Raw genomic sequence first — 14,637 nt, 5'->3', positions numbered from 1 at the left:
AAATAATTCAAATCAATCTCTTAATGAGTTTTTATATCTTACATAATAATGCACCGGGTGCGTCATAAGCCGGTAAACACATGAAGACCTTGCGAGGTTTTTTAATATGAAACCCCATGAAGATCTCACACGCAGCGTTCAGTGGGCGATGAAGTTAGTAAATGAAGATAAGCTCTCCAGACAGTTGTGGGAGTTGTTGCACCATTGCTATGACTTTGTTGACTATGTGACATGATTGCTTTATTAAAGTTTTACATGTAATTTCTTGTTTTAGTAGGGCAGTATCAATCATTTCGGAACAGCCTACTACATGTATAAAGAACTGCTTTAAAGTATGATTTTAAATATGTTAGTAGCATCTATAGAGGCAAATTATTTTTATTTTATATACTCTTTTTTTGAATTAAAACATATTTTTCAAAATTCAAAAGGAAATTATAGAGTGTGAATAGTTTTCAAATCTCATGTACAGAAAAGTTATATTCAAGAGAGGGGAAACTATTCAAAAGTAAACTTGTTTATAATCATACATAATACTCCTTTGAGTATTTTTCTTTTTTCTTAATTTTTTATGGATCCATAATAAAAAAAGTTACTTATGTATATAGATGTTTGAAAATAAAGGTTGAATTTTATTTATGAAAATAATAAATAGAGCTGTGTGAAATATGGCCATAACGCGTGCAATATTTTTTCTAGTAGGCAACCTGAAGACAGATTTTTTTTATCATAAAGCTGTTACTATCATTTTTTCATTCTTAAGAAAAGACCATTTCAATATAAATTGCATTCACGGCTGTACGTAATCATGAATGACGGAGAGTCACACTGAGGGCTTGTTTTGGAAATCATGAATGCATGACCTTGTAGGACGCAGAGTAGAATTTAGGATCAAAAACAGAGTAATTGTTATCTTCCATGTGGTGCATTAAAATCTGAACACTTTGAAGGTTAAACTTCAACAAGATATAATTTATTAATTAACAATGGAATTTCAACAAAATTAATACTATATTTAGATGTATGCCTGATCTCTTTTAATCATTAATGTAGCTGTCCTTAGCTTCAATGATGGATTCCAGGTGGCCGTGGAAGTCCTGGTACCTGCCGTGGATATAATAATCTGTCATTTAATGGCTGACAGTGGCTTTTAGGGCGTCTGTGTTTAGATGACAGAAACTGCAGGCCATCTTCTTGACATGCACCTAAAAGTTTTAGGCAAAAGTGTAAGCATCAGAGCTTAAGGGTGGCCAAAAAGTGTTAAAAAAGAGTTTTAAATAACACAAAAGATTCTTGTAACGGAGGAGATATGGTTTCTTGCATTTCTGGTGTCAAAAGTGGGCTCTTCCCCCTCACAAAGCTCTTTCCGCCCACTTTTTTTGATATCTCCCTGGACAATCTAACGTGAAATCCAGAGATCTCTTGCATGGGCACTCATGGGCTTGAGAGGATTGGCATGGACTGTTTTCTTTAACTCTTCTGAGTCCTGTTTTGCCTTTTTAACAGAGCTCTGCTCAGATTTCTTAGGATCACCCTGTATTACAAGAATCCATAAAAAAATAAGCGGTATTTAGTTGGTTAAAGTCTACTGACAAAACGAATCGGTTCTACATTAATCAAATTATACAAATGATGTTCCCAGGTTTTCCATGCACGTGATAATTAATGAAAACATACAACAATTATATTCATATGAAGGTGAAAGCAATTATACTAATTATTGATAATAAATACTAATTAATAAACAGTCTCTGTCATTCTGATTACTAATGAAGAAATAAAAATAGATGAATAAGTATGTGGAACATGTTTACATATATTAATTTACATCATATGAAAGCATATAAATAATATAACTATAGTGGTATAGCTAGGGATGCTAATCAGGAGCATTTCGAGCATGTAAAAAAAAAAGAAACCAAAAATCGACATGGTTACTAGGGTAATAATAAAATCAACTTTTTTGGTAAATGGCTTAGGTTCAAAAATGGTTCCTAATTGTACAAAAACATTGAAGGAAAGTTTTGAAAAATATTTAGAGGTAGCTGAACGGTCCCAAAGTTTTGAAAATTATCATTTTCAATGAAAAACTGAGTACTTTCTTAAATACTGTCCATGTACTTTAAATATAAGCTTTTTTTATTAGGAATAAATTAAGATTACTCAATTTACAATTAGATATATTTGATAACTATTTTAATAAAAATAATATTTATATGTTCAAAATAACGTCAGTTGAAGTTGATTGAAATTTAGCGCAAGACCCTTTTTTTATTTGTTTAGCATGTGCAAAGATAAATTTTCTATCAATTTTTGAATAGAATTGAATGCAGTAGAAAAGAAAGTTAAGTACTCTCTAGACAAACAATACGGACAATAGCTTATGAAAATAATTTTCACTTTTTATTCTACAAACGAAAAACAACAACCGTGCAGGTAAATCAAATACACGCAAGTTTACATTATTTGACGAGCACTTCCTTTTTCTTTCTGCTTTCATGAATGAATCCACCTGTTTTTAAGAGTTTTTAATTTGTCTACAAATTTATTTCAATAAATAAAAAAAGATAAAATGAAGATTCTAAATTTATTTTCAACAAATAATAATAATTTTTTAGCTGGCCTGTATTTTTTTTAATGGGTAATCTGATAAATGAATTTTCTCTTCCATAGAGCATTTATCATTATTATTCAATTCCTGAGTAATGAACATCCTATTCTAAATAAGTTCAATTATATTCAAACGCTGATTAAACATTAGTGTGTGCCCATAAAATGATTTGTTGTGGGTTTATAATTATAACTCCTTGTTGGAGTCTGAGTAAAATTGAAGATCGACGTCGGAGTAATTCTAGCAAATGTCCTAGTTCATTTCCTTTTCTCCTTCATCCCTCGTCAGAACTAGATTTTAGCTGATCTAATTAAAAGTTATGAGCATTATTCTTTATCTCCTCCAAAACATTCATAAAATTATCTGGGTTACCATGTTGAGTTTCCATTTTATTAACATGTCCACTGTACAAAGGAATTTAATCACCATACTTAAACACTGGAAGACAATTTCGTAGCACATTTACCCGTGGGCTGCTTGTATCAAAAATCCTCCCACTAATGTTTCAAAACTCTACCGGTAAAAAAAATATATAACGTTTTAATCCCTTCTGATTAATTTACAACACAACTTGCTGTATTTGATATTATTTTAATTCAACATCAAAATAGTATCAAAAACGATAAAATCCTTATTCTATTGTTAAGCCATCTTTTTTAACAGCCAGAACTTGATAACATATATCTCCCATATGTAATATTTTGACCGAAAAAAAAGAAAGTATTTTTAGATTTAAATAGTTAAACCTGTATAAAAAAAAATCCACCATATGAAATATGAAATAACTTGTTATTTCATGACTGCATTTAATATTAGAAACCTCTAAGATGAAGGTGAAAAACGCCCACTAAAATAAGGGTAGACTCCTGAGAAATTATTCTAATGACCTAACATAAGTTCATAACGCTATTTGACGTATTTTTATGAAAAAAAACACGACAACTCCTATTAGTTAGATACAAATAGTAGAATGTACACTAATACATTAATTAATTCTGAACTCTTTTGCTTTTTTTTAAAGGATATTATACGGTTCAAATATTGATTTTTGGTCTTTTTTTTAACATGCACATTTTACACTGGATTTTCATCATTAATTATATACCCAGACAATTAAAAAAATATATTTCAATAAAAAAAATATTTCCTCTATGATTACATTAGAATTAACAATGGTGATTCATCGACTGATCAAGGGAAAAAGTTGTAGCGTAATTATTGATTTTCAATATAATTATAAGGTATTTTTTATTATCAATATCGGACATGGCAAAGTACCAGTAGATCTACGTAATATTATATTATGTACCATACTTGGAAAATCTCAACAATGAAATTGTGTCATATTGTAGTCACATTTCCTTTTTCCATACTTATGAGTAGTGTTCTGCCAATCATTATTTTGTATGTCAAGTCAAGTCGTAGAACCAGTCCTATCATTCATTGGGATCGGTCCTTAAGAAGATCCTTCGGACTGTTACTACAATTACTGTTTATAAAATAAAAAATAATGTTGATTGACGTCCTCAATGACCGAACTGATATGCATGACTGAACTACACCGGGTCAAGACTGAATTGGACGGATGCCCGATGATGAAAATCAAGTTTGGAATGGGCTTGTTAAAAAAAGAAACCGAAAATACATATGGTAAACCTGAAAATTTGAAGAATGTTTTGGAGGGAAGAAAGAATAATGTTCATGATGTTTCACTAGATCAGCTACAATCAGCTGATACTAGGCAGGAAGGAGATAAAATATATAAACAAGAAAATTTGCTAGGATTACTCTGATGTCGATCACTAATTCTACTCTGACTTTGACAAATACTTACAATTTTAACTCCACAACAAATCCTCAGGGAAACATTCCTTCCTTTTTTGTGCACCAACGAAAGTTGGGACAGGTTTTGAAAATAATTGAATCTATTTAGGAAAATATGCTCACTGTTCAAGAATCAAATAATTATGACAACTGCTAAGGAGAAGAAAATTCATTCTTCAAATTACCAATTCCCAAAAAAAAAAAAAAAAAAAAAAAAAAAAAAATATTGGCCTGTTAAAAAATACATCGGATTTTTATCACTGACAATGAAATCTTATTCCTTTTTTCATATTTGTGAGTAGTTTGTTCCAGTCCTTATTTACTCAGTCCAGGCATAGTCCTTTGGCCGGTCCTTAAGACCGTCCATACGTTACACTGTCGGTATTATAACTAAAAAAAAAGAAGAAGTTGATTGACGTTATCCAAGACTGAACTTTAAAAGTTTTAGGACTGATATACAGGACTGAATTGGACCGGACTGAAACTGAACTGGACTGCAGTCTTCAATTCTAAATAAGAGCAGACACAACACTACTTATGAGTTGAGTTTGATTATAATGAATGAAAAAGAAGAAGTACCTACTAGAAGAGTCTTGAAGCTCATGAGTTGATATTTGTCATTGCATTCATTCTTATATAAAATCAGATATCAATAGTATAATTTCACATCATTCGACATCATGTCTACAGCCATTGAACTTTTGGAATTTCTGGAGGAAAATGTTTCCGCCCTTACATCAGCAGAGTCCATGGATCTTCAGTCCCTCGTTTCTGAAGGGAACATCTTCCAGGAAATGCAATTATTAGATGAATTGTTTGAAAATGTTGAATATTCAGAGTATTCCAGGACCTTGGCACCAGGTCTTCAGACTGAGCATTTACGGTCCTCTACTCACTACGATATGAACTTACCTGAGTTGTTTTTGGATAATGGTGAAGAGTTGGAAAGTAATTGGTATAAGAGGGTCTATATTCGAAAGTATATAATAGATCCTTTTGAGGATAACATCAAATGGGCTCATGTCTCTCATGGTAAGATATTTTGTGTCTTTTAAAATTGAAATTTATCTTTGTTTTGAGTTGTAAATCTGTTGCTCTTATTAGCATGTAACATTTTTAGTAATTGGCAATCTGAAGAACATGCTTTGGTTGTTTTTTAACTCTTGTGGAGAGACCATTTACAGAGATGTGAAAGTTGTTTAAATTCTATTGACCATATAGAAATTGAAAGGAAATAAATGTTAATAACCTTCAAGGATTTTGTGCTGTAATTAATTATTTCTCCTTATTATTAAAATTTAAACTTAGTAGCAAGCAAGATCACTATAGTTTGTAACATAATCTATCAACTTGTGTTGGATCGGTCTAAAAAAACTTAAAGGACTGTAGTTCTGAATCCGGTCCTAATAAAATTTGCCAGTCCTTATCCTTTTTTATGGTAACAAAAACAGCTTAATGAACATATTTACTAATTATATCAATTCAGTCTGTGAAGTTTCATCATAACTTTTTTCAAAGAGACAAGCTATCTGAAGTTTAAAGTAGACTGTATGTGGCTAGAACATATTATTATAAGTTCTAGCTATCATTCATAATTTTGTTCGTTTTATATTCTTCAATCCTTGCTAAACTAAAAAAATAAGTCCTAGGACCGATCCAACATTATCGTTAATATATATGTAGTCTTTCAATATCACCAAAAAAATAACTATTTTTTAGCTGTCAGGTATTTTAACAATTTTCACATTTCTAGAATAATGTTTAAATTTAAATGAAACATAAGCAAATATACGTTTTAATTGAGAGGTGGAAAGTAACAAATATGAATTACAAAAGATATATAATTGTAAGTCTCTGTTGGGCTTAGAGAATAATTGAAATGGTGAGTCATTCCTTTATTCGATTCGGATTTATGATTGTTTCATTATTTCCATAGCCTTTTTGATTATTGTTGTTGCAGTCCTTATATATTCTGTACAATCCAGTTCCGTCTTAGGACCTGTCATATTACTCCTTAAAACATGTCCAGATAAATATATTTCCTTCCAACTGTCTATACTAGAATTGATTAACAAAAGAAGTAGTAAAGTTGAGTGAACTAAATCAGTTGAAGGACTGAAATGAACCTCACTAGAGCTAAAAATTTCACAGTATTTGGTTCTTAGCTGTTGATGTTTCGACTTATTTTTCCCTTATCAAAAAATTGTTAGTCTGCCAATTCCTCCTAAATATGGAATTAATTATGGTTGCAAACTATTTAAAGAATAAAAACAGTTAATTCTATTTCAATCAATCAACGTTAAGTGAATTGATTACGAAAAAAGAAGCATAGCCATGTATATTTTGTAATAGCGATATGAATCCATGCTCAACGTTGATTGTTAGATTTAAATTGAGTTTTTGTGGAGATGTAAATAATTCCCAACAATTATTAATCACCATTTCATAGATGGGAAGAATTTTGCAAACTACCAATTGATTTTGGTCTTATTTTTTTACTGCTTCGTTTCGATGTTATAAGTGCAAGAATCAATTAAGGAATTGACTTGCTAATAAGCCGGCACAAGAAATAAGCTGCCTTTCATGTTAAACATTCTTGTCATTTTAAAGTGTTTTTATTTTATTTTACATACATGTTAAGCATTTTTTTTATATCAATAAATATATAATTTTGTTTTTAAGGAACGTTATAGCAAACATTTTATTACTTTAATATGGAATATTTTTGCTAGTGAAAGCAAAATGACTAAATCAATGGAAATCGATAGGAAAATGGATTACAATTATGCTAACTTTTGAGATTTTCAATGTTATCACATTATAACCTTTTTTTATTAGTATATATATTTATACAAATATCACCAATACGTTTCGTTTAAATGTTTATCGTTTATATCTTTATTACAATAATTATTTTTTATTTCAATTTTAATATTCATATTATTGTACAACCTTTTAAAATCCTTTTATATTTTTTGAAATATAATATATATGTTTATTCTTTTCGTTGATAAGTTTTAAGAGTGGAAGAAATATAATATAAATTATTTGTCTCTCTTTTGCATTTAAATTGCATTTTCTTATTACTTATTCATATTAACATATTTTAATTTTATCTCATTAACTTTTGTTAGAGATGTGAAAATTTTGACAGTACTTGTCAGCATCCATTTTTTTTTAATAAGTATATATATATATGTAACCTTCTACGTATTAGTTTTTTCATTAATCATTCCTCCTTATTTTGGAAAATTTAAATATAATATAAAGCAAAGAACCGTATAGCTTATGTTGTTGTTAAAAGTATGAGCTGAAACTGACTGATATTTACTTACATAAAGAACTGATCATTGAAGTGTTAATATTTTTCAATTGACATAGTTTGCATTTTTCAATAAATAAAGATTTAATGTATTTCTTTTTTAGCTCTTTTAATTAATTTGTTATGAGCTGACTATATTAGGATTGTAAATGGATTATAAATGCATTAAGTTTTTATATATGACTTGTATTTTTATATTAATTTATATCAATCCAGGGACTTTCGATTAGTGTTCGTGTGATTTCACATTCTGCCATTGAAGATATTATCAATTCGATGATTATAATAGTAAATAACAATTTTCTAAATAATGATTAACAGTTTCCAACAAGAATAATATAGAAAATACTTTAAATTTTTTTTCAAATTTTTCTTTTTCCTTCTCACAGTCGAGGTTGAGACTAGATAAAAATATTATTGAAATTAAATAATGTTTTGTATAGGAGAGAAAGTTACCTACTATGATACCGGGTGGTCAATTGAAATCTAAACACTTATTAATTTAATATTTAATGAAGGATGAGTGAAAAGGACGCTTTTCATAACAGTAATGAAAGAAACCCACTGTTGCCAGACTCTTATGAATGAGTCATTTGAGTTCCTTTGAACTGTTTTGTGACACTTTTGGCACACATCAAGCCCTGATGCCAATGCCCTGGACTACACCTTTTTGGTGCATATCGAAGGGAAGACTTGCAGTGTCCCTCACTCAAACACCTAGCCCCTCAAAGCCACTGTCAGCCAGCGTAGGGATATCATGAAAGAGGACTACATACTCAGCGGATTCCAGGCCTTCCACCAACACTTGGAAGCGATTGGAAGGGTGGCTATATTAATGATTAAAAGAGCTTAGATACAAATCTATCGAGATGATTAATTTTATTGAAATTATATTGTTAATTAATAAATTATATATCAGGTGAATTTTAAGTATAAAGTATTGAGATTTTAATGTACCACCCTGTATTTATTCGATTAACTGCAAGCAGCTCAGTTAAATGCGAGTTGCAACTAGTGTAATGTTGGTCCTTTCGAGTTTGAGTAAGAAATTAAGAAAATTAGATATGATTTGTTAAAATAAATACTATAATAAATTGTAAATTCTTATTTTGTAATTTGTAATAGTACATTAAGATATAAAAAGGTTTATCTATACCAGTGGGTTCCAATCTTTCAAATATAGCGACCCATTTTAGAACAAGCAATCAGGAAGCGAACCCAATGTCTAAAATATCTTATACACATTTATTTTTTCTATAACAAACTGTCATACATTGCGATTTATTCGTGAAGTAACTGTACATTCTGTAAATATATAATTAATTTAAAATTTATTCATACAAAATTTAAGAGCTCCTACAAGACATTAATTAATTGCAAATCAATTCCAAATTATTCGGGCAAACAAATTTCAGACCATTATGTAAAGTATGTTTATGAACTGACATTAATGAGAGGGCTGGTGTTGTTGTTCTTTAGCTGACAATTCTATTTTGGCCTCAGTTGTACAATATGGTACACCTCAAGTCGTATTCCACATCTAATTTATTTCGGTACTTGTCTTTAAGGATGAGAAGTTGAGAGAATGCTGTTTTACATAAGTAAGTTGTTGGGAACGGCAATGAACTTCGAATTGCAATTACGGATATTACGGGGATTTTTTTGAAATTTTTGCCAAAATTCTTGTAATGGCAGTTCACCAAACCATGATTTAGCTTCAAAACTGCCTTTTAAGTAGATGAACTCTTCTTCTTCTCCTTCAGGGACATCAGGTACACTGTCGTTGGAAGGGTTAATTGTAAGGGGGAAAGATTTTGGAACATTTCTTAAGGAAAATGTTTTCGTATTTGTACAGTAAGATTTTTCAAATTTTCTTGTATCAAGCCATACAAGTCTTCGATGTCAATTTCATTTGCTGCTTCGTCAACAAATTGGGTAAGTATTTGGAACATTTATACTTTCTTTTGATTAATTTTACTCATACAGAGTTCCAATTTCATTTTGAAAGACGATATATTTTCAGACAACGATTAAGTCCGTGGCGGTCTTAAAATAACATTTTTCTAAAAATGAAATTTTTGACAAACAAACTATTACTTCATTTAAAATAAAAATCAAGAAAGTTAGATTTTAAAAATGATTCTTGTTGCATGTTGATATATATCTATGCACACTTTTTGTTAAAGGAGATTATAAGATTAAGAAAAAAAGGGGGAAAATACGACAAAGGATGTTTGACCTTATTATAAAAAAGGAGCGGAGGATTGTTCAGCTGGAATATATTTTTTCTGTAAACCTTTTAATCTCCTATAAAAAAAGCGAAAGAGTTCAGAATTAATATATTTCGTAATTCCCCGTGCCATGCCTGGTAAACTTACTCCATCTTCTTATAAAATAAAAGTTCAAAAAGACATACGAACACCAGCATACAGCGAGAATAACTATTAAAACTTAACGGTCTTTATTTATTTTTTAAATAATGAGGAATAATTCTTGATTAATTTTAATATTTTGATGTCCCGGCAATGCTGTGCAAACTTATTGTAAATATTATTTATAGATGAAATTTAAAAAGACCAAAATAGTATTTTAGACGAACGTGAGATTTTATGTATTTGCAACTTAAAAAGTATTTTATTTTTATTTTCAAAGGCTTTTATAATTATTTTTTATTGATTGAGGAGGGATTTACCACTCTCTATCTTAAAACGATTAATGATCTGTGATTGATAATTTGAGTTGTAGAAAATATGACTCGCGGGTATGTTAAAAAATAAACTCAAAATTAAATTGCTAAATTTGATAATTTGAAGAACTTTTTAGAGGAGAACGGCTAAGCTGTCACGATATTTTATTGGATTAGCTGCAAGCAGTTTTGATAGGAAGGAAATTGTCAAAAATATCACTCCAAATTTAGTAAGTACATAGGGAGGAATTGCCACGTAGTTTATCTCAATTTTATTTAAAGTTTTACATGTATTTACAAAATTATCTACTAGTGATGTAAATCATGTGTATTATCTAGCTGGCCCGTTTTTTTTTTCTTTTTTTAGAAATTGGTAATATGAAGAATGAAATTTCTAGTTGTGGTCACTATTAAATTCCTGAGTAATGAATATCCTTTCCAAAATAGATTCCATGTTGATTATTTGTTTCTTTTCTTTAACATGCCCATTCTACACAGGATTTTCATGACTAGATACTTATAACTTGTCATTCAAGAGTTTATGTCCTTTATAATTTGATTTTCCCTTTCAAAAGTTAAATAATAATTAAAAACAATAATATTAGCGAAATTGTGTTAACATACATTTAAAAAAAAACAACTATATCCATTATATGCACAAAATATGAATACTCTTAAAATTATCATTTCTTATAATGTAAATTATAACTTATATCATTAAAGTTTATTATTATCTTTATATGTAGATATGTTGTCTGTTAACAAAAATGCAATAAAGATTTTTTTTCCCTTAAAATGGAGTAAAATATCGATCAATTATTCTAATTTACTATTTGGAAGCGTTGTAAATTGCACTTAAAGTAGTTAAAATTGATTAATTTAATATAAGACTTAAAAATTGACAGATTTGACTTGAAAAGCCATATCGGGGCCAATATATATTCCTTAAATTAAAATAATGTTCTAAATGTTAAAACTATTGGGTAACTTATGTAAAAAATAAATTGTGATTCATTTTTTTTTCTTTCTATTAATATTAATTTATTTAACTACTTTTACAATTACATCCTTTTGAACATAGAAAAAAATAGCTTAAAAAGTATTGACTGAACAATGTTTCAGTAAAAAAATATATAATATAAAGGCTACTTTTTTCCTTGTCTATAACAGGTATATAAAAACTACCTAAAATATCTGAGCCTAAGAAGGAGCGAGGTCTATGTAACAAGTTGATCATTTAGTCTCTCCGTAGACAAGACAAGGTTTCCCCTTTCCTTAAACTTCTATGAAACGTTGATATTATTTTCCTACTAACTTATCGAGGCGAGTAGGAATCATGGTCTTATTTGAGTAGAGAATAAATTGAACTTTTAAAATGATTAGCTACTTTTTCTTTAAAGTTTTTATATAAAGGAGATGAAATCCCCATCCAACCAATCAGTCTTAGAGATTTATATTTGTAACAAAGCCTCTTTCCAAGTGGCTTACTTTCGGGCATTCCTAAAATAAATGGAAATAGGTTTCCTCCTCCAATCCGCAGAAGGATTCACTTCTTAGCTTGATTTTTATGTAATATGATTTGTATGTTGACACACTATGTATTTTGTACTTCAAAGTTACAATTTTTATGACATTTATTCAGACGAGGTTTTTAATCTCATTGCAACTTAGTCAATATGTACATCACTTATAAAAAATGATAACAGCTTTACAAAATATAATAAACAATATTCCTATAACACATTACTTAAAATTTTACACACCAATAAATTCTTAGAAATTGCAACTCTACAAGTAATTGATAAAGTACAAATAGTTTCCAAATTGTAACTCTAATATGGAGCTTGATCTTTGTACTGTAGAAAAAATCAGGGAATGATGTGTATATACAAATCAACAGATAAAAAGTGTGTACATAAAAGTAATAGTGCTTTTATCTGTTTATTTTAAGCTCTTGTAAATATACAAGGTACTTAATCACAACATTAGCCAGCTATCAACATAGTTAAAAAGTCATTAGTGAAGTAAATGATGTTTAAATCCGTCTAATATTTTAATCCTTTCATTCCTAAGCAAGTGAAGTTAAAAAGGTTAATTAATTATTATGAATTTTCTGAAAATGGAATTACATTTTGAATATTAATTCTCTAGTATTTGTGGTATATTAAAATGATAATTTATCATTAGATTTAATTAACAGATGACTTTTCCCTTCCCTCTTGAATTCCTCCATTTTCAAATTAAGTGTTTTTAGAATTTAATTAATTTAGTTATGGAACAAATTTTGAAGTTATTTTCCTGACGAGGGAACTATAGTAACCCAAGGTCAATATATTATTCGGGAGGTGTCAAACCATGATGTGTCCCCTGAAAGTGACATATTGAGAGGCACATGTTTACTAAAGATACTCCAAGAAAAATGGTGCCATAACAATTGAAATAATATTATAACAAATCAACAATCTGAATAGTGTTTGTCATTTTCGAAAGTTGTTATTAATCTTCCTGAATTCTTGAGGGGATAACATCTAAGTGTGGAGTTCATTCACTAGGTTGTGTGCTCATGAAGGAAAGAAAGTAACGCTGAGGATCTGTTGAGGAGTAATAGGTTTAGGTTACAAAATTCTAAAAGTTGAAGACAGTGCTCTTTTTTTGTAATTGCAGCTTGAATAGACTTATATATTATCCAATGGTGTTTTCATTATTCTTATTTAAATTTGCATAACGTTATGAATATTTAAAAAAATGAAAAATTTATAGATTTTACTTGAAGAATAACAAATTATTTCTTATTAACACCAGAAATTCAAGTACTTGATGTTTATTTAAAAATATAAATTAATTTTTTATCAATTTATTTATTTATACAAGTCTTTTTAGCATTTAAGTTTATATTTTTAAGTTCAAAATGGATGCAGTACCAAAAAAATGAAAAAAAAATTATAATACAGGGTGCGTTGACAAAATCTGCCGCTTCAAAAAACAACAACTACAAGCTTATTTTATAATATTTATTGATAAAATAAAAACGAATATCTTTATTAAGATATAGAGCAGCTATTTATTCAATGTAGTCGCCGTCTGCGGGCCAAACCCCGCTCAATGTGGCTACGAAACCGATAACAGGCATTTTGGATCTGCACTGTTTCTACCTCACTGAATTTATCCTTGATGCAGGTTATGTGAGACTGCTTGGTGTTATGGGAAGAGCGGTTGGTCATGTTTTCCACGTAGGTCCAGGCAAAGTAGTCCAACGGGCTCAAATCCGGTGATGAGGGGGGCCAAGAGGAGAAGGGTACGAACGCAAGAGCATTGCTTTTTAGCCATTCTTGCGTCCGCTCTTGTCCGTTCTTTTGGGCCGGAGCCGAGTTCTGCTGCCACATCCACGGTCTGTATCGAAGATATAGGGAGGCATGCCATGCCCCTCACTTGACACGACCCCAAAGACCATGACAGTGACCGGAAACTTTGTCTTCATGGCCCTGGGGACGTCCCGGGTAATCCTGATGCTCTTCTCATCCTTCTTGTTCCTCTCAACAACGTCCATTGGGTCTGATGACTCATCCAGCTGCTTCTTGAGACTTCTGATCGTTCTAACTGGCATTGACAGAAGGCCAGAGATGTCAGCATTGCTTAATTTCATGTGATCACTAAGCATAATCTGAATAGTAGCGCACCTACGATCTCTCTCATTGAACATAATGACTTTTCTTGGGCACTTAAAATGATGATATCGCTACAAATGGTAAACAATAACTGAAGCCTAAATCCGGAAAAATTTTTGACAGCAAAAACAGACGGATGAGACAATAGCTGATGGAGTAATTTCGTCTTTAATATGCGGCAGATTTTGCCTATGCATCCTGTAATCGTTCCTTTGTTTATTATGTTATTATATTCGTTTGATTTTTGGGGTTCCTTTTTTACCCAGTTCACTAACCCTGTTATACAAGTCAGATTGACTACGGCAGGGTTAATTATTATTTTCTTGGTACATAATGTATATTTAATTACAATGAGGAATTGTTTCACATTGTTCACTAAAATACATATTCCCAGATTATATCTTCTTTTTAAAAAAAGTATTTATGAAGTTTATGTATTTCTAAAGTCAAGAACAAAATTATACTGTCGTGTTGTATATACTAAAATTTTAAACGATTCGAATCTTTGTATAATCCATACAGAGTGTTA

General features: G+C 30.0%; 2 protein-coding genes across 3 annotated transcripts in view; one reads left to right on the top strand and one right to left on the bottom strand.

The window, feature by feature from the left end:
* Ih (hyperpolarization activated cyclic nucleotide gated potassium channel Ih) overlaps nucleotides 1–14,637 on the bottom strand; it is a 283,308-nt gene that overhangs the window by 180,138 nt on the left and 88,533 nt on the right. The window lies entirely within an intron of this gene.
* Nucleotides 5,087–7,433, top strand: LOC121121724 (uncharacterized). The gene is made up of 2 exons (XM_040716694.2): nucleotides 5,087–5,467; nucleotides 7,118–7,433. The coding sequence occupies exons 1-2, from the start codon at nucleotides 5,116–5,118 to the stop codon at nucleotides 7,126–7,128; spliced, it is 363 nt and encodes a 120-aa protein (XP_040572628.1). The 5' UTR covers nucleotides 5,087–5,115; the 3' UTR covers nucleotides 7,129–7,433.

This window comes from Lepeophtheirus salmonis, chromosome 7 (genome assembly GCF_016086655.4).
Source record: "Lepeophtheirus salmonis chromosome 7, UVic_Lsal_1.4, whole genome shotgun sequence".
Lineage (NCBI taxonomy): Eukaryota > Metazoa > Arthropoda > Copepoda > Siphonostomatoida > Caligidae > Lepeophtheirus > Lepeophtheirus salmonis.
This window is presented reverse-complemented; position numbering and strand designations above follow the sequence as displayed.

Coding starts and splice junctions, on each gene's coding strand:
- LOC121121724 (XM_040716694.2), top strand. CDS start 5,116: ATGTCTACAGCCATTGAACTTTTGGAATTTCTGGAGGAAAATGTTTCC.